Here is a 26,521-nt window from a genome sequence, read left to right on the forward strand (position 1 = left end):
AGCTGTCTCGCACTACAGCTCCACTTGTACAGTGCTGTACTGCTTGCTTATGAACAGAACCACATAGGAAAGCAGCTCCTTCTGTACCATTTGGTAGGGAAGATATTTAGTTTAGTTGGGTTCTTTATAAACTGATGCCAAACCCAATTTTGTCCCTGCGTATCTGGTCTGTTTGTGCCCATAATGCAGTAATACATCTGGAGAAGATACTTTTTCATACAAATGAAAATCTGACTTGAACTTCTTTAGGTGGTGGATGTGTTTATCAGCTATTTACAGGACTTGATTTAATGCTGGGGATGTCACACTTGAAGTTCTTTTTTCAGAAAAGCAAGGTGTCTTGCAACCTAAAGCAAATAATTACAAAATAATTAAATTCTTTGCACTGTAAACTGCCAAGGTTATTGTACAGCTATTGCAATCTTTTACATACTGATACTAAGCAATACCTTGCCCTAAAACAAAATACAATTGCCACAATAACTAACATTTGCTAGGATTTTTAAAATAAATAACAGGAATAAAATCCATGCTAGTCTGAGACATGAGCAGCAAAATGACAGGTCTTGGCAGCCTGTTGCTTTCAGCACACCCTCTGGCATTAAGCGTAAAGCATTGAAACTTAATTGTAAGTCATGTTCAAAAAAAAAAAAAAAGTAACACTCAAGCCCACCATATATACTTTATGAGGAAGATGGAAATAAATAAGGTCTTAATACTCTACAGTGCATGACTTTTCGTGCTGGAACAATATTTTTCACAACTTAGAGCCTTTCATTCAAAGCTCTTGGCACATCACAGTGGGAGTTTAATGCTGCCTTGAGGTTTAAGGCACGATGAGGTTCAATGATCTAGCTGTCAATGGCTCCTTTCCATATATAAATGCAAGAACAACCTTAATTTCAGCAGTTTTGGGGTTTGTTTCTGTTTTGTTTTTAATATTTAAAACATGCCTTCAGTGACTGCATCAGTTGCTAAGGTTTAAGTATCAGCTGAGGGATACCTCCCCACAGTGCTGTGCAAGTGTACAGTGAAGGGAACATACCTCAGTCAGTGAATCCTCCCAGGATGAGTCACAATGACTGCCACTTGCCTGGATGTCTAAGATGATATTAGGGATCCAGTTTCCTGGAACAAAGAAACTACTGATCACTTGACATTGAATGAACAAAGAAAGGTAAGTGGGCAGTGCAAGTTGTTTAGGGATAGATAATTATTCTACCTTCTAAAAACATATTCTGATGTTTCTTAAAAAAAAGTAATAATAATCATGGAGGGTCTTGCTGGATAAACTATTTGTATTTCTATTAACTGAGGATTTTAAATGGTTCATGTATCCAATGTGTTCTTTCTTTGGAAAGGTAATCATTCTCATCATTCTCAAAGGTAATCATGCTCATTCTGAGCAAAAGAGGGCTCCTGGATTGTACTGAACAAACGAAGCATTTAAGGAAGAGTCAATCTCTAGTATTTAATTACACGGCTAGTCTGCTTTAGTCAAGTCCATAGAGCTGTGATATTCTTATTTTACCTTCCTTTCCTGTTCTGCTGGCATGATCTAGTGTAGCCTTCCTAAGTTTCTGAACATACCGCAGAATTCCTGTTAGTGGCACTCGTTGATCATTTTCATATGCTGTGATAAAAACTGAAGGATAGCACTGAAATTAAAAACCAAAACCAGTTAGATACTTGACAACTGATGATCTATTGAAATGAATAAGTACATTTTTCTCTATATATCCAGGAATTGTACTACTTATGGTTTATCTAAAATGAATCTATTACATAATTACTCTGTCTTGAAAAAGCATCTTGTATCACTAGCTGAAAAAAGCATTTTGATCTTAAAAATGACAAATTAATATTAGAGGATCATCCACTTGCAAAAGGTAATCAAAAACCATCCTCTCCCTACTGCTAAAGGTGTGAAATGTCTGCATGCTGATGATTACACAAAAAAGGAGTAATAATCATGGAATGGTACATCTTTAACAGAGCAGTAGTTGAGATTTACTTTTGCAATTTTTATATGCAAGAGTATTTTTAATATGGTAAGATCTATTAGCTATGAAACACAGCTAACATTCTTCAACTAAAGCTTTCATCTGAGATAACAGTATCAAAGCCATAGAGCTTCTTTTCCATTTCACTGTGTTTAATCAGTGCAAAGTGCCATCTTCCTGCTGCAGTGAAGTCTGGATAAGCCAGTAAAACAAAGGAAATACTGAAATAGTTACTGATTGTGTTAATGATTTTAACATGAAGTTAACACAAAGCAGCAGCAAAGTTTTAAAATGTTGGATTGTAAAGCAATGAAAGAGTAAAATAGATTTATATTTTTTAAGTTATCTTTTTTTTTTTTTACAATTATTTTCCTATGAAGCACTATATCTTACTACCCTTCCTGTGTGGAATACTACAGTAGTTTTACCTGTGGCTTAATATTGTGATAAGGACAGTAGTTTTTGATGTACTTCATACATTTTTCATCTGCTAACGGATTTCCCCATTCTTCTTGTTCTTCAATTGACAGTGGGAGATGAGTTTTCATCATTGTATTCAGAACATCTACAAAAGGTGCCTTAAAATTATTAAAAGGAAAAAAAATAAGGGAAATTTTGAATTGGAACGTTTCAGTTTCTGAAACTGGTAAAAAGCAAAACCAAAACAGAATACAGCTAAATGCTATAATGAAGGATCTGCAGCGGCTCACCTGTAAAACCATGGCTCTGATAAGTTCTGGATCACTGTTGCAAATGGCTCCCGCAAGAACTCCTCCAGCACTGGCAGCTGTTAGTGCTGTATATTTTGGCTGAGAAAATCCTAGTTCATGCAGCAGCATGATGCAAGCCTTAAGGTCATGGAGACCTTTGAGTTTGTTCTGCTGACATCCATCTTTGTGCCACCTGAGGCCTAGCTCTCCTCCACCCCTGGAATTTAAAACAGTTCAAGTTGGAGTCTGTTTGGAAAATGTTGCAAGTAAATCTTCACATAATAAAAGACAGCAGCAGCCACAGAATTGCTAAATCACACTTTGTCTTTCCAGTTAACTTCCCTTTCTTCCTGTCTTTACCCACTCCTCCCCTTGCAGCTAAAACACACTATGTACAAACAAAAAAAAGTCCTCACACGATGACTGGTGAAAATGCTATCAGCAGTGTCAGAGTAGTCAATACAAAATCAAACACTGATACAAACTTTTTGTGGGAAACTATGAAAACGGTAACTGAAACATCTTCCATTTTTATATCACTATTGCCAGATTTATTATTAACATTAAAAGACTATTTCTCAGCTCTGCCAAGATGCTCAAATTCTTTTGTGCAGCATAAGATTTGAGACTGCCAATAAGGTTCATTTTTTCTAGTTTGACTTCAAAGATGAGAGGAAATGTAGTATTTTTTACTGTTTATAAAACTTCAATACTAAATTTACTTGTATCCTTTTCCATACAACCACAATTCTTGTTCTAATCCACCTAAAATGTCTTTATTCCAGGTTTAAGTTTAAAATCAATCAAAAGATTATTCTGCCAAAATTTTTCATTGATACTGTTTAGGATTGATTTGCATCATAAGACATTTGCAAAGATGGAAGAACTGCACAATGCTTGCCATTTTATTAGCAGACTCTATATATTTGTATGTTGAATTTGTTTTGGAACTGGTATTTCAAACAATGCTCCTCTATTCCTAAAGTGACAATCTTCCCTTGTCCACTGAATTGTGCCTCCAATATAGTCTGTTGTATGACCTGTTTTTATGAAACTAATGGGTTTGTAGCTAAACTGGGGACAGGATTTAGTAAGTAGAAAAATACAGAGGCAGGTTAAATGTTTAGCTGTAGAAAGGCAAATGGTTTTCAGAAGGCACAGACTTAGCATTAGTACACAGTGCCCTCAGGAAAGCAGGTGGTAGCTTATCACTGCCATTTGAACACTTTGAACATTTGAACGGGTTTGGGGGTTTTTTTGAGCAAAGAAGAGGTGAAAAATAATGAGACTTCAAAAGATTAAAACTTAATACATAATCACACTGTTGACATAAGAACATGAACACAGTACATGGAATTAAAAGTAGATTATTTTTCCCAGAGGAAAATTTATTTTTTGTTTTAAAAAGGATTTTTGAGAATTCTAAAAAGAGGTGGAAGTGAAAAACATGAATTAGAACTAAATGAGGGGGGGGAGAGGGAGAAGGGAGGAAGGAACATTTCTGTACCTCTTCAGCTGTAGATCAACAAATATCAGAATATCCCACAAATGAAAATATTAATTCCATTTTATATTTGACTTACCTAACATGGCAATATGCTAATATCCAGCCCTCTTCAATTAACATCAGCTTCTCTTCTCTAAAGCTCATGTTCAAATCTATGCCATAAGCTCCATATACATGAACTAGAAGTGGCTTCCTGTGTAGCTCTTTAGAATTCGTATTATGAAAAACTGTAATTGGCACCAAAGTTTCATCCTGGAAATGAAGGAGTATTTCAGACATTTCAGAAATCTCAATGACACATGGCAATGAAAACTTCAATTATTTATTTTAAAATGTGTTTTTTTGATTACAGTAATTTTTTTTCACTTAGATTGTACAAAGCACTCTTGAAAAATAAAGCAAGAGACTGAACCTCTGCTGTGTAGGCTTATAGATGCAGAGTATAAAATTCATTTAAGTGCAACACCTGAGGAGTTTTTAAACCACCAAAGCACCCAAGTCTTCCTTCTCCCTTTAACGCAGAGAATATCTATTATTAACAAAATAGTTTACCACTTACTGCAGCACAAACTCTTTATTAACATCACCATTTTTTTAAACTCAGGCTGTTAAAACTTTCTTTTCTTGATCTGTGCTGTATAGATGGTTGTGGGGTGTCCTTCTCAGCAGCTGACATTTTTCTCATTTATCATAGATACCAGGATACCATACATCTTTTAGTGAGTCTGAGTTATGCTGTGCTGAGCTTCTTGACTGTTATCTTCTCTAGCATGCCCAGATCAATGAAAAAAATCTCATCACGACTTTCTTTTTCTCCTCTATAGCACTGGAGAAAACGCCCACTGGTAAGTACAGCACCAACTGCTCTTTTACATTTTTAATCTCTATTCCCTGCCAAATGCATTTTCTACAAATGGGTGGGGAGGAAGGGAAGAATAAAGGGAATGGGAAAAGGACTGAAAAATCTTACCTTGCTTTTAGCTAGTAAACGTGTAGTGTGACAATTCATAATAATTGGTACCTCTTCTGCAGCTTGTTCAATGAGATTATTTTCTTTAAATGAATATGCAAAACGCCTTGGGGGGTGTGCTGGGGAGGTGAGCTGAAAATAGCAAGTGCTGCTGGTGTGTTCAGGATGAGATTCCAATTCAAAGGCACAGGCCCATGTAGGTAGCTGAGAAAACAGAGCGTTTCAAGTGAGACCTTTACACTGCTTCTATAAGTTCTGCCTAGCTTGTTCTTCAGAGGAAAAGATTTTGAATAGCAAGCTAATTATCTGCAGCTTGGATGTAGCACAAGCTGTATTTCTTTTACATTCAATAATAGAACGGTCAGAAAGTGGTAAACTTTTCACTTGAGGCTATTGGATAAAATTCAATAATGAGATAAAACAGAAAAATAAATCTAAATTAGAATCCAGTTTAAAATGGGCGTTTGTACAGATTTTTTTTAAATAAAACATTTGAAATGATTCTGCGCTGTTTTTAATTTTTAGATCCCATTTCCCCTCTGATTTCCACTCCTGCTTGAACATGTTGCACAGCCAAGTCCATGTCAGTTGTTATGCTTTTGCTGTGAGTTAGCTCAGTAATGCTAAGCCACCAAAAACCCCTGCCTCTTAACTTTGTTCTTAGTGCCAGCCATTGTGAAGAACAAAACCTTTTCCTGGCACATTTACCCTCAGACACTTACTGCTATTATATTTAAGATTTTTAACTTCACTAAGAATAAAAGAAATCAAGATTCATTCTTTGTGAGCAGCAGGAACATAGTCAAACCCTCTGCCAGGCCATTGCTTGCTCGCTCGAGTTAGTTTGTGAGAGATTTCTGAAATGGCACTAAAGTCAAAGTTCTCCAGAGTAACTGCAGACTCTCTCTGAATAAATAAACTAAAACTATTTTGAAAAATGGAAGGTTTCAGAGACCATACAATGTACTTTGCTGAAAACCTTTTCTCTGTAGCAGTTTTACAGAATGCAGCCTTGGAAGCTTGTTGGAATAAACTTGCAAGTTCTTCAGATAGTACTTCTCAGGCAAACAAATCAGTTAAATATTTCAGCTAAATGATCTCTAGAAGCTGTGGTTTTGAATGGAGACCCTTTATTTGTATTCCACAAGTATTTTGCAACATCTAGAGAAATGAAGGAATACTTGACAGAGATTGTACTGCAGTACTAGGTTTTCCCATTTCTTTTAGGTCAGTGACCATATTTGTATTTTGGATGTTCTAGCCTTTAATCTCAGGGAGGGCTATGCTTATTTCCTTGCATTGGCTGATGAATGTAACCACAAAATCAGCCCGATAAAAATACAGTGTTTGGGGAATCAAGGCTTATTTTACATTAGAAATCAACTGTATTGCAAAGAGTTTGATGGTAGCAAGTTGAGGAAAGAATGGACTTGTACTATAGCTGCTCTTTAACTTCATAACTGCTACAATAAGCCAGCATGTGTGAAATTGTGAAGAACATCCACAGGTAATATAATTAATCATAATGATGTTTTTGTCACTATTAGTTTCCAAACCACTTCTAGTTTTGTAATTTATCTTTTATTTTGTAATGCTACATTAAAAAGAAATAGTGCTGGAAAAAGCACGTTGCTTGAGCCAAGCTAAAACATACCTGTATTGATTGAACTGAATGTGAAACAAAAGCAATCACGTTTAAGTACAGACAGCCACCTTTCTGCAGGAACATGATACAGTGATCACGGAACATCTCCAAGTCTATTAGCTTGGTTTTCTCTTCCAGTGCATAAACTAACTGCCAGTTCTCCATGCCAGTGGAAGCTACTGAAGCCTTCATCAACTACAAGAACAAAATACAAGATAAAGTGAGAGTTATAAGTTAGAGGTACAGTCGTACAGGTGATGTCACTCGCCATTTTAATTACAAAAGATTATTGATGACTGAAACTGGAAGGCTTTAAATTCCCTTTACTTGGGCAAATAGGAGAACAATTCAGTAACTGCCTACGTATTGATAGCAAGAGAGATCTGTGTTACAGATGGCAATTAGATGTTACAACTCTATTTGCAATTGTATTGTGTTCCTTTAAGACAACTAAGTTGGGTTTTAGAAGCAGCATAACTGGAAGGTTGGATCAAAGCAAGCTGAATGTACTTTATTCTTTTTTCCTTAGGGGTAGGGAAATGTTTAGAAAATAAAAGATTGTGACATTTGAGTGACTGCAATGTACATTCTTGATTTAGTACACAAGAGCAAGTTAGATGTATACCATGTTGAGAGTAGGTCATCTTTCCATATCTGATGCTCAGCACTACATGCAGGACAAGATGCTCTCAACTGAGCAGTAAGGCATTTTCTGTATCCCAGTAAGTGGCGTACTTTTAGCTGTCAAAGTAAGGCTGCCTCTGAAAATGTCTGAATGCGATTAGAAAAACCAATGCTGAGAGAAACAAATTTATGGAAAAATTTGTATCTAAAGTTATTTGCAAAAGTCATTTCAAATATCAGATGCCTTTACTGTGTCTGGTAGAATTGCGAGCTGTTTGGTTATATAGACTGAAATCAAATTATAATAAAGGGGAAATGGGGCTGTTTACGCCAAGAAGTGAGTGTGCTTTTCCAAAGAAGCTGAGTCAAATCAGCATGCTGTAGGCAAGACTCCACATACTACTCTCAGTCTTTAAATCCATGCAACTCTGTGTAATTCTCTTAAATTATTTCAGTAAGCTGTGAAGCACAGAATTAAAATCTAGCTTTACTATTTCTGTGGTCTGCAACAAGCGTCTGAATAAATCCTATGACTCTTATTATTGCTTAAGATTACCTTATATTCTGCAGGTTCTCCATATGAAGTAAGAATATATAACTCATTGTTTCTGTGCTCAATGTGATAAATGACCCCTTTTGTTCGGGCTTGCACAAGAACAGGTAACTTAAAAGGATGTCTGCAGTCAATCAGCCAAACTTCTGAGGTTGTCTTGCTGTTGCTATTGATAGTGAGGAAACGTCTATCTTTTGTGCAGTGTATGTCCACAAAAAATCTGAAAGAAATAACACAGTTAATTCAGAATCATGGGCTTCCAATTACAATGTAAGAAACAGCGAGCCTGTAAGTAGGCTGGAGAGATTTCAGACTACTTGATTCCCAAACCCACTTTTGCTACATTTATCCCAGCATTCAAAAACCCACAGTTTTGGGTATGGAACCTGAACTCTGCAAGGAAAATTGTTCAGTTGTTGTCCAAATGTATCCAGATTTTTGAATCATTCAGATTGAAGGGTGTTAGATGTACATGGGCTTTAAAATTCATGCAAAACAGATTTTTTTTTTTTTTGAGATAGTAGCCCTATTTAAAAAAAAAATCTGAAGAATAATTGAAGTTAATAAAATTAATGAGTAACATGTGGAAACTGCAATAAAAAAGTAGGAGCTATTATACTGTAAGGGTAAATAATTAAAAAGCCCAAGTGCTACTGATGTAAGAAAATAAAGAAAAGCTTAAAGGAAAAAAAAAACAAAGAACACAGGCCTTTATAAGACAGGATGGACAGTGTTGAAGTGACAAAGTTGCAAAGTTGGAAAATGGGAACTGTTTCTGGAACTGTATTGATTTTAAATGCTTCTAAAATGTAGGAACAGAAAATGTTCAGCAGTGTCTGGATGCTAATATTGAACGAGTTCAGGCTGTAAGTCAGTTTCAAGTTTCTAAATGAGTCATGCTAATTAATTGATATGTCAAATCTTTGGGCATAGGAGTTTCTGTGCCATTTTGAATCTTTAAAACTAGTTGTCTTTAAAAGAAATTGCAGGGTTGAGTAATGTATTCTGCACTGACAGCAATAATGAACCTTCTAGACTTGAAAATATTTGACTGGTGAAAGAAAGGAAGCCTTGGATAGCATTTTTCACTGCCTTTAATTATTTGCAGGTGTAGGAATTCCAGTTTTTTGGTACAATTGTTTTGTCTAATTGCAGCATCTTGACATTTTTAGAACTCCCACTGTCTGTGTCCTCCTAAAGTCCACAAGTAATCAGTTTTCTGCCTCTAATCCATCTAAATTCAGCAAGTGTGCGCCACTGCATTCAGTATAGATTCTAACAGTTTGGCTCTGTTGACCTTACCTCTAAGAGAGTCAAGCTGAAATGCAGGTTACACTTCTCCCCAAGGACTCTGACCTTCATATCACTTTTTTTTTTCCTTGTAGCTTTTTTTTTTTTTTTTTTTTTTTTTTTTTTTTTTTTTTTTTTAAGGAAGTCAAGATATCTTCAGCTTCTAAAAAAAATTTGACTGCAAGTAAAAGAGTTGGTGGTATGTAGAACAACTTCTCTATGGCAATGAAAAAGAATCTCTTGCCATCTCCTACGAACAACTGTGTTCAATCATGAGCTGCACTAGCATATGAACCTTTAGAGTAAGTTTCTAGTAGATTAACTGTAATGACTATGACCTTCAGAATTATGCCAACAGTTTCCCTGTGGGGACACGTCAGGTCAGTGCAGTTTGATTTTACAAAAGTATGTATCCAGTGCAGATAGAACATACAGATCTTATCTACTCCATCTCATCTGCAGACTTTTTTTTCATTTATTAGATGAATGTATAAAGGGTATTTCTATATTGAGTATGTAACTTGAAGTAAGAATAATCACAAATATTTATGGCATGCTGTACAGATCTATCATTTTAGTGCTACGTGGTTTAAAAACCAGTTCTGCTCTCAGTTCAGCAAGAGCCTTCTTGCCCTCCTAAACCACTGCTTAAAGAAAGGTTATTGAGAGGGTATTCAGTCAACAATAGTCCTCTCTCTGTGAATGCTGTGATGATTTTGCTCATCCATTACCCAGAGCAAGGATTAGCCTGAACTTCAATGTTTTTTAAAAAGTTGTATCAGACATCAATAGCAGAGAAAACAAAATGAAACCCACAGTCTGGTTTACTCTGTATGAAACTGTCACGCGTTCATTAAAGGACACCCTGACCTGAGTCTGACCTTGGCATTTATAAACTCAGCTGAACTCGTGAGGTAACAGAGAAAAGTTAAATCGCTGCTGATCACATATCAAGAGGAGAGGAAAATACATTCCCAGACAGCAGAACAGAACTTAAAAATGCCTTCTACCTTCTGAAATGTGATATGGAAGAATTTGTTTCAAAACCACTTAGAGTCTACATATTGAATACTACAGAATATGTTAAAGACTTATTGTGTTTTAGATGAATATTACCTTGCATCTTGTTCTGTGTAAACCAACTTAGTATATTTCTCATTAGTGAAAGTGGTCATGAACACATTCTGGCATTTAAGGTTCTTCTGACTTGTGTAATACAGAACATCATTTGTAGCCCATTCTAAAATGAAAAGAAATGTATATAAAACTTGGAACAGTGTAAACACTATTACTGAGAGAAAATGGAGCTCAGTGAACATTGGACACTGTGTTGAAATCACAAGCGATTGTACAGACATTGCAGACATTGCAAGCTTCTACTGTGCAAACATGGCATTAAGTTCTAGCTTTCCTTAATGCTTTTAACTAGGCATTTTTTCCCAGTGTTGTAAATTCTTGTCCTGCTGAGGCAAACTGCTTACTAAACTATGTATCCTCGATGACATCTAGCAGTATAATATGTGGAACACTGGATGTGCTCTACTGCACTATTTTTGCTCTCTTCTTTAATATGCTATTAAAAATTGCCATTTGTTTAGGTTTAATTCTATGTATTTGTAACAGGAATGTAAAACCCCATTATCTGTGCTGGAAGAATTGACTGAAGTTGTGATTGTTTTCGTTAAGTTCTGAATTTTATGATCACATCCTGTACTGAGCACTTTTATACTTCTCAGAAGAGTGCTTACAGCTATCAGTGACTTCAGTTGAAGCTGCAGAGGTATATTACCTACAGCTTCCCATAAAAAGATCCTCATATTGCAAATAGTTATGTCAGTAAATTTTTAAAGAAGTATGTTGAATTCAATAAGAAGAATTATGGGCAAAAGTGTTCAAACATACAAATGCTTGCTTTTATAATAAGGGAAAACTTGTATCATGAAAGGAGTCACTCATTCGTATCAAATAACTTGTAATTTTACAGTGTAGGAGAACACATCTCTCAAATAAGAAACTGTTCAACAGCTATGAGGATCTAAACTGGAAAAAAAAAACTTGTTTTTTTTTTTTTTTTCTAAGTACTATCACCATTATTTGTAGGCTAAAAGCAGTGTTGTACTGGAAGTTGGTGTGACCCATAGGATATTTATAAACAACTTACCAAAACTAAAAACATTTGGAATTACTTCTTCCACGATGGGAACATCACCGAGTTTCATAATAACACAGGTTGCCTCTTCAGAATTTTCACTTTTTAAGCTGATAGCCAGGTACCTCTCATCTGGTGAAACCCTGATCCGTTTAATAAAGGTACCAGAAAAGCCCATATCTTCAGTGCTGAATAAAATGCGAACATTTCCTTTATCTGTTGCATTTTAACAAGCGTAAAAAAAAAAAAAAAAAAAAAAAAAAAAACCTGTAACTGAGGTGTGTCAAAATGAACAGTATTTTTTTATACTAGTATTTAATAAGTACACTTAGTACTGAAACCAAGGATTTCTTTCATGAGATATCTACACAAGCACTGTGTAAAAATAAAATTACAGATACAATAGCATCTGGTCAATGCTCTAAATTTTAAAGTGTAGCTTTTGGGTATTTTTTGTTTAGTTTATGTTTTCTTTATAATCTCTTGAGATACTTGACCTTTTTTAGCATTTTAAGTTGGGGCTCTGAGAGGTTGATTCTCAGTTCCTTTCCAGAAACTTACCTCAGTTTCAGAATATGCCATTCCGTTACTCTTTTCACCCCATGTTTTCAGATTCAGGATTGTGGAATTACTCATCTATTGTTAAATAACGTTATAAAAAAACTTAAACAGCAAATATGCTTTAATGTAAAAAAGTGTACTAATTATGTATGCACAGCATTTTAAACAGTTGTAACAAGTTAAGAAGAGAAATCCCTTACCATCATCTGCTTTTGAACAAAATATGTCACCATTCTCCTCAAAGTAAACGTTTCCTCCAAATCTTATCTGCTCAATGCAAAACAAACATTTTTCCATTTAAGCTGTAGATTATCTCCTTAGAATCCCGATATTCAGTGTTCTGTCCAGCAGAACAGTATGTAAATGATAGAATACAGCACATATTTAATGCTGAATAGGGGGAAGAAGGAATTACATGCATCAGAAAGGTTATTTTAAAGTTAGGGTACTTAAGCTGTCTATACATGCTCTAAATTTAGTGAATGGCTCAGATCACCTGCACTTGCTCCTTGTAGTCTTATTTTTCATCAGTTAGCAGAGGATTGTGTGATCTTCGTTTGTTTCTGTCTATGGTGAAATTAAGGTCAAATATACTATCTAATAGGTATGAGCTATTCTTAATTTGTGTTGTTGCTATCCACAATTATTGAAAACTTCAACACTTGAAATTACCACAACAAAATAATGAAACAGAACTTTATAACAGGAATGGCTTTGCTGCTTGTTCTTCATATTCAGTGACAAAAAAAAAGTTTGTATTTTTTGTCACTCACCCTTGGGCTTTCCAAATGGAGTGTATACTTGTTGTGCAGTTCTTCTATTTTTTCCTTTATTCTTTTTGTCATAGCTTTATAACTTCTTGAAATTTTATTCCAGTTTTCCTGCTCTGATTTCAGAAGATCTTTGTACAAAAGCTCTGATGCTGTTATGGATGTGATTTTTTTCCTTTTAAAATGGGTTTTTGTCCCCTCCTATTGAATAAGGAAAAAAAACACAATGGCTACAAACCAGCATTCTATACCCCAGTGTGAATGTACTGAGACAATGACATTTCCTGAGCTACAAACTGACAAATCAGCTTTGTGTTACTACAAGAGTATGAATATGGCTTTTGGATATTTAAAAATACTTTAAAAGTCTCTTTCAAGTACATGTATAATCTCCCTTAGCATTTAGTCTTTGGGAGGTTTCACAGGACACTTAGGAAGCTCATGATAATTCCCTTTCATTTGGAGAAGTTACAGTACACCTGAGAAAAAAGCAGTCATCTAGAAAGACTTGGGAGGATAGTCGAGAATCTCGGTGACAATGTGAACATTTGCTCCAAAACAAACAGGCAAAGACCACATGATTGACTCCTGCAACCAGTGCTGTAGCCCAGCGTTTGTAATCCTGTTACAGACGGCCAGTGCAGCCACAGTTTCTCATACATCAAGACCTCAGCTACTTTCCTTGAAACATTTATCTACATTTGTGGCACAGGCATAGCAACTGCTATGTGATGGCTAGAAATAAGAGGGTTTCAACAAACATTTTGGATTTGATCTTTTGGTCATCTTTGAAGAAACACCTCAGCTTGAAACAGTTTTTGAACAACTCCACATCCATCTGAAAATGTCTAAGATAAAATACACCAAAGGCCAAGTTTTTTTGAGCCAGTTCATCTTAGGATAGCTGGATGACTTCTCTCTCTCTCGAGCCCTGATGTTTTCTCCTGACACTCTGAATCTTTCCAGAAAATACTTTTTTCCCCCTTTGTTGTTTTTTACAAATTATTACAGCAGAAAAAGCAACAAAAATGCAGACTGACATCAACACAGTATAGGGAATTTGAACAAAAATATGCATCCTTGAACATAACAGAAGCCCTAGCCTTTATTCTCCTGGTTTAAGCCCTTTAGGAAGAACATATTCCTTTGACTTCTGAAAACCAGAGTTGGCTTCCTTAACAGATGCATCAAGACAGTTGTTGACATTGCCTATACATAAACTGCATACCTTGCAGGAAAATAACCTCCATGACAGGATTCTTCCAGGTGGCACAGTGCTGTTGCATGAACTTCTTGACCAGTTGAGGATGTGGCATTTGTTCGGTTTTATTGTACTACAAAGACATAGTGCTGGAAGATAGTTATCCTTAGGATAGTATTTAACACTGAAGCTCAGCCCTCGGACAAAAGATTTTGCAGTCCAACACATGATATCCAAATCCAGTCTTGACAGTCAACCTGAAATTTATGAACATCCCAAGCTCCTGATCACTTGCACTAAGTGAAATATACATAACATAATCTGAAGATAAAGCTTCATCTTTCGAAGATCATTAGGTAAATGAGAGCAGTAAAACTGAAGGTTTTACCAAGTGATAGGTTGATAGATTGAGCTTGCATGTTAACCTGCCTCCAAGAGTGTCCAGAGGCGGGCCACAAAAATGATCCAAGGGATAGGACACCTTCCCTACAAGGACAGGCTGAGAAAGCTGGGGCTGCTCAACTTGAGGAAGAGAAGGCACAAGATACAACAGCAGTCTGCCAGTACTTAAAGGAGGGTTATAAGCAAGAATGGGACAGACCCTTTGGCAGGGTCTGTTGTGACAGGACACAGGGAAACGGTTTCAAACTAAAAGAGGACATAAGGAAGAAGTTTTTTACAGTAAGGGCAGTGAGGCACTGGAACAGGCTGTGCAGAGAGGTGATGGATGTCCCATCTTTGGAGACATCCAAGGTTGGGGGGCTCTTAGCAACCTGATCCAGCTCTAGGTGCCCCTGTTCAGTGCAGGGCAGTTGGACTAGGTGGTCTTTAAGGGTTCTTTCCAACTAAGGCGATTCTATGTTGCTCCAACACATGGGTCCCGGCAGCTAGAAGTTTAGCTCTGCTGAAATTATCAGCGAAGAGCAAGAAAGATGTAACTATGCATCTGACTAAATGCTGCTTTCGGGAAGCTGGTTCTTTTCTGCTTTAAAAGCTCGTTGTAACAACAGAATCACTTTCAGGAGGGCTGCTTATCGGCAAAGAAACAAACCCCACTGCGCCTGTAACTCCGGAAGGGAGGACACCCCATGTGTTCCACAGTCCTCAGCCCCGTTCCCTCTCACCCTCCCGCCGAAGGCCAGAAAAGCCGGCCCCACCCCGCCAGCTCCATCCCTCACCGCGGCAGCACAGCCGTGCCCGGGCCGGGCGGCTCTTCCTCCGGCCGGGCTAAGATGGCAGCGGGCTCGAGCCGCTCCGGTTTCCCGACGGCACTGCCCGTAGCAAAGATGGCGGCGGGGAGCTTCAGCCAGTCGCTGCGGTCGAGCACGGCTGTCGTCAGTCTCTGCATGCCGCTTGCTTTAGTCACTCGCGTTTCACACTGCGGGGTTCGGAACCCGAGGAAGCCCCGTTTTGAGGCGCGCCCTCACCCCTACAGAGCCGCGCGCAGTACAGCAGATGCGCCGCGCCCTCAGGCAACGTGCTGCTGCCATTAACAAAGATGGCCCCCCGCTTCCTCTCTCCCAAGCCTTAGCCCGGCCGGTCCCAACACCGCAGGGCCGCCGCTCCTAGCTCCGCGCTCTCTCGTTTCCTCAACCCCAGGCGTTCCCGCATGGCCGACGCTGCCGGCTCCCCGCGCCGCCCCGCCGCGGGCAGGTATGGAGAGAGCGGTGCGGGAGCGGCGAGAGCCCGCTGGCGGCTGCTCGGACAGGTAGGGGGAGCCCGCGGGCGGGAAGGGCTCGTGGCGGGGCGGCGGGCGGAGCGGGGCTCGCAGGGAACGGCTTCCATTCGTGAGGGAGGGGTGCGGGTGTTCGCTGCGCTCAGCTCCTGGGCTTTTTCCATGTGTCTGTTAGTCTCGAGTTTGTAAATTGTTTGCGGCAGAATGGAGCTGTTGGGTAATGAAACAATTTGTAAGAAGGAGGAGCACATGCATTAGCTACTGCTCTTGTGTAGGGATGGAATGGTTCCAGATTATGCTGTAGCTGTTAGGACAAAACTTTTGCGTGTAAAGACCAAATCAGTGCCATACGTCTGAGCGGAGTTTGCACTGCACCAGCTCTGAATTTGGCTTTTGGTGCGGCCAGGCTATAAACAATCAGGTACAAGAAATCTAGCGAACTTCAAGTAATTGTCTCTATAGGGAGCATTAATGTGTTCTTAACATACTGAGTGATAAAATACCAAGGGACCTTAATTGAGATCTGTGGAAATCCAGGATCTGAAACAGAAGGCAGACTGGCTTTTTTCTTTTTTAATGTCTTGTCTTTTGATTACAAATGATGGATGGTGTTTTTTTTTTTTGTTTTGTTTTGTTTTTCATGTTTTGATTATGACACAGAATCATTGAATAGTTTGTGTTGGAAGGGATCCTTAAAGGCTACCTAGTTCAACTCCCCTGTAATAAACAGGGACACCTACAGCTACATCACATTGCTCAGAGCTCCCCCAGCCTGACCCTGAGTGTCTCCAGGGATGGAACATCTACCACCTCTCAATGTATTCCTGTGCCTCACTGCCTCTCTTCTGCCTAAGGAAGAAGTAAAGAACCTTATACTCTAAATCCCTCCTCTTTTAGTTTGAAACTGTTTTCGTATGTCCTAACAACAGACCCTGCTAAAAAGTCTGTCCCATTCTTTCTTATGGCTCCCCTTTAGATACTGAAATGCCACTCATGAATCTCCCTGGAGCCTTCACTTCTCCAGGCTGATCAGCCCCAGCTCTCTCAGCCTGTCCTTGTAGAGAGGTGTTCCATCCCTTGGATCATTTTTGTGGCCCTCCTCTGGATGTTACGTAAAATCATAGAATACTCCCAATTGGAAAGGACTGATAAGGATCAAGTCCATCTCCTGTCTCCACACAGGACCACCCAAAAATCAGATAGTATGTCTGAGAGTGTTGTCCAGGAGGCTGTTAGCAGATAGCTCTTGCTTTTATTTATTTGTTTGTTTGTTTGTTTGTTTGTTTATTGTCTTTTGGAAGTACTGTATGTCCACTGGACTATGTAGGTTCAAAACAAGCAAGTAGACCAGAGCTCTTACAATGAAGTAAGCAGCAGTGGATTACTTGAACAAATCTGCGGGGTTATTGGGTTTGATTTCTTTTGAGTCTGAAGCTTGCAGATGGTATTTGAGCTCATTCCTGCCTCTGAGTTAAGTTTCTCTGCAGTGACTGAGTTGTCCTTCAGCAGTGGGGATGTTGGTACAGATGCACCTAGCATCTTCAGGACTAGTGCTGAGCTGAAGCCCACATACATTGCAAAAACCTGGAGATACATCCATCCTGCTGGTTTTATAGGTCCCTGGCAGATACCCATTTAGAATGGCAGCATTCAGGAAATTTGGAAGATTCAAGTTCACTGAAAGGGCACCATGAAATTACAGAGGACCATTTTTCAAAGTTTTTGAAATAGAATTAGAAGTTTAAGTAGATTTGTCACATTCTGTTGTTTGTTTTTTTGGTTTTTCTTTTTTTTCTTTTTTCTTTTTTTTTTTTTGGTGGTGGTGGATTATGCAGAGCAGCAGGCTGTTTTTGTAGACTGTAACAAAAATTGTGATGCTTTTAAGAGCTGACTAAGAAAAAATACTTTGATCCTAATGTGAAAATGCAGAGTTAAATATAAATAATGCAACATATTCTTCCCTTGTGCTCTGCTTTCTCAGTTATATTTAGGTTTTTAAAAGATTTGACCTGCTGTTATAATTTTCTAATATTGGACCTCATAATTCTAGTTTGAGGCTGAGAGAAAAATGTTCTTTTGAGTGCTCAAATACTCATTAGATTTTCTACTAATCTAGAGAATATATTTTACAGAGTAGGTAGAAGATATCTCTGTAGAAAACAACAGCAGTAACAACAACAAAATAGAAAAATGTCATTGCTGGATTTTTTTTTTTTCCTGTTAGTAATGTCTTGCTTTTGCTTTAAGAAAGCCTCCAAACAACATTCTTTTCTAAAAATTAGGTCTTGGTGGATTTCTTTAGTTGTCAAGGTGTTTCATTTCAAGATATACTGCTATTATATTATATTCTGGTTGTCTTTTAATTCAGTTCTCCCTTTTTGATAGTTTTGTGATTTTCTTTGTGTTTGTATTTTTCTCATGTATAACATGAGTAGAAGAAATGGCGTGGACAGCACACGGCCATTTTTAATATTTTGATAAGAATGCCTGTGCCTTTCATATGCTGAGCCCTGCTGATGAAAAAAAGATCCAAAAGCAATAAGCCTGATGCATCAGACCTGCTATTAGAAACTAACAGCATAGCAAATACAATTGTTCTGCTCCTGTATGTAGTACTTCCAAGTATTCTACAAAATAATAGGTCATGGCACCAAATTGTAAGGCTGCTGGATCTGAGTGCATTTCCAGTTAAAGCACGGTCGACAAAGGTTGGGTGCAGCAAAAATCACTGACCCGTTATTTTCTTGTACGCATTCAGTATGCAAAGCTTCCATTTCTGGAGAGCTGCTTCTTGTTTGACTTCAGATTTAGCTCTAGTTGGCAAAAACATGAAAATTGCAGTGTGCTCCTACTCAATAGAGCTATCTCATGCAGCTCTATTCATCTCTAGTGATGAGTTTATTTTCTGCTCCATTTTTTCATCATTGTGGAGTGCTTATGCACCTTGATTTGAAAACTGTTGTGGTGATTATTTACATTTTTTTGTCCATTGTTAAAAGAAAGAACTTACATCCAGGACATCTCTTCTCCTTCCACATCGCTGACCTGAAGAATTACCCTTTATGTGTGGCATGAAAATGCTAGTTGTCTTTGTCATGGTGGTACAGCTTGAACAAGCTGGGCACAGGCTTTCCCATATGGAGGAGTTGGTAACACACTCCTGGATAGCAGGGTTGAGTGCAGCATGCTATGCAGGACAGTGGGCTTGCGTTGTCCCTTTCCTAAGCAAATATTTTAATTCTTGTAGCTACCACAAAAAATGTAAGTGGCCACGTTCTCTACCTATGCTATTGCTTTGAATTCTTTGGCTTCTTAGTGCTGGATTTGGTGCTGTCAATGTATTTGAGGCTTATGGAAAGGTTGGCCAATGATATGGGATTTGTAGTTGTAGTATCTCAAAGTCTGGAGACTGTTACAGGTGGCAAATTTGTCAGCAGCTGTGCAAAAGTGTCACAGCAGACTTCTGAGGTAGTAAGTGGTTTACCTGGCAAAAACATAGCACTAGGGCACCTGAGGATCATGGTTTGAGGCTGTCAATTAAATTCCATGGAAGACGTCTGTGCTTTCTCATTTCATTCACAGGGACAGTGAGTGGGACCGAAATTGCATGGTGAAAGCCCTGCTTGGTCTGTCAGACTTCTGTTGTGGTGATTCAAGAGCAGGAGAGAACTCAATCTGCCTATCTAGTTCTGGCATGGGTTTGCTGGAGGCACAGTTTAAAAAGCAACTTTATTTGGGAACACAGTACATTTGCTTTAGAGTTCTTGAGACATAATACATTCGTAATCCATTCTCTTGACTCCTATAGTGAATATTTTTCTCAGGCTTGACATGCTTGGACTAGTTATTCATAGCTATTAGCTAGCAACGTAGCTGTTATGGTTGATGCCATTCTTGTCTTATAGTTAAAGAAGCCTGTATTTGTTCTTTTCTTGAAAAGTTTTTTTCTTAATGTTTAATTTATTCTTCATTTCAAAGGTTCTGAAGAAAAAGCACTTGAAAGATGTGCATCTCCAACAAGTGTCTGTGAGAAGATTCACGTCGTTCAATCTCTTTTCAGTAGATGGCCAGAATACTGAAGAGGAAACTGGGATCTGGGTTCAGTATAAAAGCATCTTTTATCCTGAGTATAGTGTGTCCATAAGGTAATCATCATTTAAGTACTTCCTGAGATATTGCACAGAGTATAAAATTTATTTTCATTCTTGCAGTGTTCTGTATAAATAGGATGTAGTTTACAAATAAATTGTTAGATGTTATCTGTAGTTGTTCATTACAGAAAGCAGGTTGTCTGTGGTGGTGGTGTTTGCTTAGATTTTCTTTTCAGTACCTCTCAGTTAAGTGCCTGAGTTTGAAATATATACTGATGATTGTACTTATAACAGAATGCAAAGACAAGCATTTGTTAAGTACTTACAGTGGCTTTCTGTTTTGGCATTCTCATGATGTTAAAAAGGAGGTAAAAACTGAAGAAATTTATTTGTAATTTTAATCAAAATTTTTGGTGACGTGATATTATTATTCACGAGAATATAAGAATTCCTGTTCGTACAGAAAGGGTTAATTTCTAATGGAAGAATAAGTTTTATATCAGAGTAGATAAAAAAAAAAAGACAAAGAATACAGTCTGAAAGAATTGTTAGTAAATTCTCAGTAACAAAACATAAAGCTTTATAGCTCTGTCCATTCATTACTGTGTTTTTTCTTTCTTGATTTTTTCACGGTTTTATGCATACCTGTAACTTGGTTTTGCCTCAACAGGTATCACTGCAACAGTAACTTAAGCATCTCTGAATCAAAACTTGTTCTACAGCCTCTCATTAAGCCTGCTGAGTGCGTCGGACTTTGTGTTCTGTGCAAAATGTAAAATCTGGAGAGTCTGACTCACGGAAATTTTGTAATACACTTCTTGTTTAAGTAGGACCATCAGTAAGAGTCAGTCTCAGAAACTAAGATCTAACAAAAACAAATGACCACCCTTAACTCTGACATTTTTACAAAGTTATAAACAAAAACATTCAAAGCAAACAAAGCAACTGCATGCGGATTGTCTTAAATCGGCAGCAAAGTGTAAAGACATGTATGAAATTATTTAAGGCTTTACAAAGCTTTAATGTTGCTTTTTTTTTTTTTTTTTTTTTTTTTTTTCCATGCTTAAGCTTACGGAAAGTAAAGGTTTTCAGAAGATAACCTTTCAATTTGAAAATTCTGCCTAACTATGATGGAAGTATGGATGGTTTTGCATATGGACTTTTCCAGTGAGCTGTTGAATAATGCAAGGGATTCTACCAGGTTTTCACAGTGTACCTAATCTCTTTATGCAGTGTCTGTGCTCCCTGGTTGTATGTCTTCAGAAGCACACTGACAGTAGGAAATATTTGATAGAATTTTGGCTGAGCAAGTCCTTTAGACTGCTGTTTTTTACTTCTTCATTCAGCCTCCTTTGTTGACTACTGTGATTTGCAGCACTTGGTGTCACTTACTTGATTGACTATTTAGAAGAATTTTAAGGTATGACACAAGTTAAAGTTCAGCTGTGCTGGCACTGTCAAAGCGAATCAGATGTTGGGCTGATCTCGCTGTCACGTGGTGTTTGAGCTCTTCTGTTTCCATCACTTCCCACGTGTAGTGGAAATGCTAAGTCACAGCTTGAAGCAGTGATTGAACACCTGGTGGGAAGACAGGGCCAACCCAGAGGAGCTCAGGTGCATGCAATGCACCTGAGTGCTGGAAGGGGTGGAGCCAGGATCCACCTCATCTCAGACCTTGTTTAAGGGTTGGCAGTGGAGGCAAAGGTATCTCAGTGGAGATTCCTGTGTACCCGAGGCCTTCCAAAGGTAAGCAGATTCTTTTGTTTGTGTGCCTATAGCTGTTGCATTTGAACAGGTCCTTGCTTGCTGAAGTTTAGGACTTTGCTACTCTGCTGTCATTGCTGTACTTTCTATCGTGTTACACCATGTCATTTATTTATTTATTTATTTATTTATTTTTGGCTAAGGGTAACTTCGTTGATAGTGAGACGCAGCTCGAATTATTAGATCATGGTCATATTTCTTAATGTGTGGCTTAATTATTGTCCATCATGGTATACTACATTACTGAGCACAGGCATTTTATTTTTATCTTTTGTGAGTTTTGCCAATAGGAAATAGTTTCTAAATAGTTTCACAAATAGTTTCTGTGCTGGAGCAAGCTCCCATTTGAATTCAAAAAATATGTATTGAAAGTGATGGAAAACTGTCTCCTGGTGAGGATTTCTTTTTCCCCCGCTTTTTTTTTTTTTTTTTTTTTTTTCTCCTAGAGAATGCTTGATGATTGCTGTAAATGGTAATCAGGGTGATCATTTAAGAACAATGATCAGAAATTATGTACTTTTGCATTTCTTTGTTGAACCAGTAACAATAGACAGCATGTATTTACTATTTCAAAATATCGAAGGTTGGTGAAGAATTTCTCCTTTTTTTCCTTCGCTGTGTGCTTTGTCGAAGTATAAATAGATGCACTAAAATCCAGTTTATTATGTCTGTGTCAAATTTTCTTTCCTACTTTTTCAGAAGCAGTATTTTAGGGTGGTAAACTTAGCAACTCAGCATACACAGCACATTAACAGTTCTTGCTGAAACTTGTGTGTCTAGAAGATAGGTCTTGGAGTTAGCTTTCTTGATTTTTTTGAGAACTGAGCATGTCTTAAACTTAAGTCTTTCTTTCATTTTTCTTCTCCTGTTGGCAAAATGTTATTTATCATTTTCATTAATAGAAACAGTTTGAACTAGATACAGCAACACGTTATTAACATATTGCTAGCAATAAGAACATCTTCCAGGTAAATTAGAACTGTGTGCTCTAGTAGGAGGGACTTTTCATAGCTACATCTTTCTCTGACAAAAAGTGCTTTTGAATTTTCATCCATATGTTTTCCTTATGTATTAACATCTTTTTGGGATAGCTCACTGCTTATGTTGTATGTTGGAAGTGTTGTCAACTAATGTCTTGACAAGACTAGATACTTTAGAAAGTTCATAAGGTTGATAGTGGCTTTTGGCAAAAAGTCTAAAGGTCAACCTGTATCAGTTCAAGGGCTATCAAAACAGATCAAATTGTGTATTCAGACATGCTATGACCTAGCTGGAATTACTGTTCTACAGGGACCAGGGGACTAGTTGGTTAGGCAAATAAAAGCTTCAATAGGAGCTACCAGTTGTGTATGTGACTTTCTGATTTTCTCAAAGCGACTTGTTTTTATTAGCTGCCATTTTTCTAGCCAAATTCAGGCTGGGTTTCCATTTTGGGGGGGAAAAGCCTATGCAGTGCTTTTCTGTCAGTCATTTATTTTAGAATTATTTTTTCATAAGAAATCTTTCAAAACAGGAAGCCAGGAGAACCTCATGTAAGGCAAATTGCACTTTAAAAAAAAAAAAAAAATCCAAATGGCCTGTTAAGCATACTGGAGATTGTTGTTTAATGAAATGTAGATTTACAGCATCTGGTGGAAAGTGGTTTTTTAAGGTTTAGGTATTCTTAGTACTAAAATACTTCACAATAGTTTTGGGGTATGAAAGGAGTATCTGAGGAGCACTTTTCATTTTGACGCTATTTTTCACTGCTAAAAAAAATGTCCTGTCCTGTGATTCAGAACCTCTGCTGAGTAAGTGAGACTTGTTTGGATCGGTAATATCTTTGTTGCATCTACACACTACATCCTTGTCTTAATGTTATGTGTTGGGTGGCTACATGCATGGAATTGCACAGGATCACAGAGCTGTGGAGGCCTCTGGAAGTCATCTGAGATCATAACGATGTAGTATCTCCCTGTGGCAATGCTGCCTGTCTTTTAAACATGAAAATTATTTTGTTTCTTTTTTTAATTGAAGCTTAAAAAATGAGTCATCAATGTCATTACGTTTTCAGGATATAGATTTAGTTTAAAACTGTAGGCTCATTTTAAGCAGTTAGAGGGGAAAGCAAGTTATTTTTGTGGTAAAGTATCTTCCACTGATCAGTAATTTGGTGTTTCAAATACTGAAATGCTGAACTGAAAAGAAGAATGCCAGCAGGTATGTTTAAATCTTTGTAGAGAGTGTAAAGTGTTCTTTGCAAAGTGTTGTGCCTTTATTCTGAGTATAGCAAAAATATGGAAGAAATTATGAGATTATTCTAGACTTTTGGTTAGAAATGAGAGACTTGTTATTTGTTCATGGCAGGTGAAATGTTAGAATATGGTTTAGGATTGAATTCCACTGGATATTCCTGTAGGGTATTTCTGCTAATAGCATTTTGAAATTCTAATGGTTAGGGGATTTTTTTTTTTTAATTATTATTTTTTTAGGTCTAGACATGAATTGAAAGAAAGCAGATGTGAAGGAATATTGCTTATGTATTGTGGCTAGTTTGTGAAGATGTAACAATCTTGCTTATTCAAATTATTGAATGCTAAGAGACAGCATATGAATTTGGAAGCATAAATATTAGGCTCAGGAGGAAGGAATTGAGGAAAAAGCTAAGAAGTTATTTGGCAGCACTGAACTAAAATGTTTGCATCATATTGTCCAAGAGAGCCTATAAGAAGAATTTGTAGATTAAAAAAAGCTGTTGTTTTGATTTCTTACTGTATTAAGCTGAGATCTTAAACTGAAGTGAAAGAGAAGTTTGTTTTGTTTTCCTATATTCTGTCCCAGAAAAAGCATCTAATCTATCTGGATGAGGTGCTGTGAGATATGGTTCTCTAGCTGTGGTAGTAATGATGATGGGAGAACGGTTGGACTGGATGATATTGTAGTTCCTTTCCAACCTTGTGATTCTGTGATCAGATAACAAAGCTTATAGATAATTCTGAGGTTCTCATTAGACTGATGTGACAACTGATGGTGACACCCTGCAGTCTTTGTTTTAAAGTCCCCTTAGCAGCAGCTGTCTTACTCTTATTCTGTCTTGCATTTTCCTCAAATACTTAGCTTTCTTTTGTATCTAGGTTAATAACACATGGTGATGTGTTGTTTCTCCTACCTACTCCAAAGCACTATATACATATAGCTTAACTTAATTTTTGTCATTTTCTTTAAGTATGGTATTGCTTTCCTCATTCTGTTGAAGAGTAATATAAAGCAAGAAATGGAACTTAGTTTAGTTTCATAATGATTGATGGAAAGCATGCCTTAATAGAGGAGCTACTGAATTATTATCTTCAGTTTACTGCCTACAACTCTTCCTGAACTGAAGAGGAAGAAATATTATTATATTTTAATACTTATGTCCCTTTCCCTATATGACTTTATACATCCAAAGTTCATTGTTCACAGTTGAAAGTAAGGATTTTTGCTTTGTATCAGGAGAAATGTTAATTAAATTGATCTATTGTTCTGAATTTTGCCTCCTGTAACTTACTGCCTCAGCCATATAAATTTTTTGCATGCCGTACCTTGAAGACTTGTAATAAGAATGCCATAGATCAGGTTAACCATGCTGAGCTGAAATCCTCTGTGCATGTTGCTTACTAATGCTCATATGAAGTACTTTCTATGTTGATCTCAGCAATTGTAGCTCTGAACTATTTTTGCTTGCACTGGGCGACATCTGTAGTGTATTCTAGTACTCATATACTCAATACTAATGGTTTCCTATACTTGGGATGCCTGTGAGAATTCATTTGGGATTGAGATTTAACTACCAACTCCTGTGATTTCTTTTCTTGACTTTCAGAATACAGTGCATGTGATTTTTTTACAAATGCTTCATGGGCAGCTTCTTCAAAATAGTGTTGAAAGCTGCTAATATAAAAAGCATTTATAGAAATAGGGTGTGATGTGTATTGCATCACTTTTTTTTTTTTTCCTGAGCTAGGTAATGGAAGATCAGCTGATGGAGTGAGGCCGAGAAGGAGCAACACTTACAGAACTGCTGGGGTAAAGCAGTGTAGAGCTGTGGATCTCAAGTTAGAAATGCTGTGTTTTAGGAATTATATTGTGTGTGATAGTGTATAGTGTGATATTGATGGCAGGCTTCAGGTTTAGGGAATATCTGTGTTTACAGATAAATGGAACTTTTAGTCTACGAGTTCCATTTGTGATGGACTTGTTACTGACTTGGAGTAGCCTTACATTTGTCCGTAATGGCAATATGTGTAAAATCTGAGATGTCATTTCCAGAATAAGAGTGGCTTTGCTATCTGGGTGACTCTTGAGATAATGGCTACTCCTCTCATTCTAGGTGGTTGAGTTTGCTCTTTGCTTTTGTTCAGTGAAGGTTTCATGAGCTGATCAGACTAAAGGAAGCAGATGTTAAACCCTGACCAATTTCAGGATGAGTGTGAACTGGAATAGAGAAGGAGGAGGATGTCCTTTATTGCAAAGCTGTATCTTTCTCATCATTTAATTGTGGGTCACATATGTGCTTGCCGTGAATGGTATTTGTAAAAGCAAGAAAAAGGTACCCAGAAAGCAAATGAGAGAAAGAGGCTCTGTATTCAATGCAAAATGCCACCACTGGCTAAGACAGCAAAATTTAGGGTGTGTTGTGTTTGTACTTGAATGTCACAACCTTTTGGGTATTGAGTATGAAATGCTAGAATATGTTTGAAATTTGGGTGTGTATTGATTTAAATCATAGAAAACTGTCATCAGAGGAAAAACTGATCCTTAACAAAAGCTATATAAAAAGAGTAACTGTAGGTGAAACTCATTTCTTAATTAAAAAAAAATATATACATATATATTTTAATAGAATATCTTCAAAAATTCGGGATAACCTTGGAAACAACAGAAGTGGGCAGACATCCATCATGGAATCTTACCTTACTTGTAAAGCAGATGTAATTTCATCTCCAGTTTAAAATCATTATTTTAGAAACAGCCTGAAATTTGGTTTGGT

At 37.4% G+C, this 26,521-nt stretch overlaps 2 protein-coding genes across 2 annotated transcripts in view; one reads left to right on the plus strand and one right to left on the minus strand.

Annotated features, from left to right (window-relative positions):
- PREPL (prolyl endopeptidase like) overlaps window positions 1-14,211 on the minus strand; it is a gene marked incomplete at both ends in the record, with an annotated part of 31,517 nt that extends 17,306 nt beyond the window's left edge. The window contains 13 exon segments of the mRNA XM_079550712.1: window positions 1,046-1,128; window positions 1,532-1,658; window positions 2,432-2,581; window positions 2,714-2,930; window positions 4,297-4,472; window positions 5,191-5,394; window positions 6,845-7,030; window positions 8,016-8,232; window positions 10,419-10,542; window positions 11,464-11,667; window positions 12,213-12,279; window positions 12,786-12,983; window positions 14,011-14,211. Of these exon segments, the coding sequence (XP_079406838.1) occupies window positions 1,046-1,128; window positions 1,532-1,658; window positions 2,432-2,581; window positions 2,714-2,930; window positions 4,297-4,472; window positions 5,191-5,394; window positions 6,845-7,030; window positions 8,016-8,232; window positions 10,419-10,542; window positions 11,464-11,667; window positions 12,213-12,279; window positions 12,786-12,983; window positions 14,011-14,211 (2,154 nt within the window).
- Window positions 14,212-15,592: 1,381 nt separating this feature from the next.
- The window catches only part of CAMKMT (calmodulin-lysine N-methyltransferase), a gene marked incomplete at both ends in the record, with an annotated part of 191,540 nt that continues 180,611 nt past the window's right edge, over window positions 15,593-26,521 (plus strand). Inside the window, 2 exons of the mRNA XM_079550239.1 lie at window positions 15,593-15,691; window positions 19,637-19,803. Of these exons, the coding sequence (XP_079406365.1) occupies window positions 15,593-15,691; window positions 19,637-19,803 (266 nt within the window). The remainder of the gene's footprint in view (window positions 15,692-19,636; window positions 19,804-26,521) is intronic.

The sequence above is a fragment of the Tetrao urogallus genome (genome assembly GCF_951394365.1).
Source record: "Tetrao urogallus genome assembly, chromosome: 2".
Classification (NCBI taxonomy): domain Eukaryota; kingdom Metazoa; phylum Chordata; class Aves; order Galliformes; family Phasianidae; genus Tetrao; species Tetrao urogallus.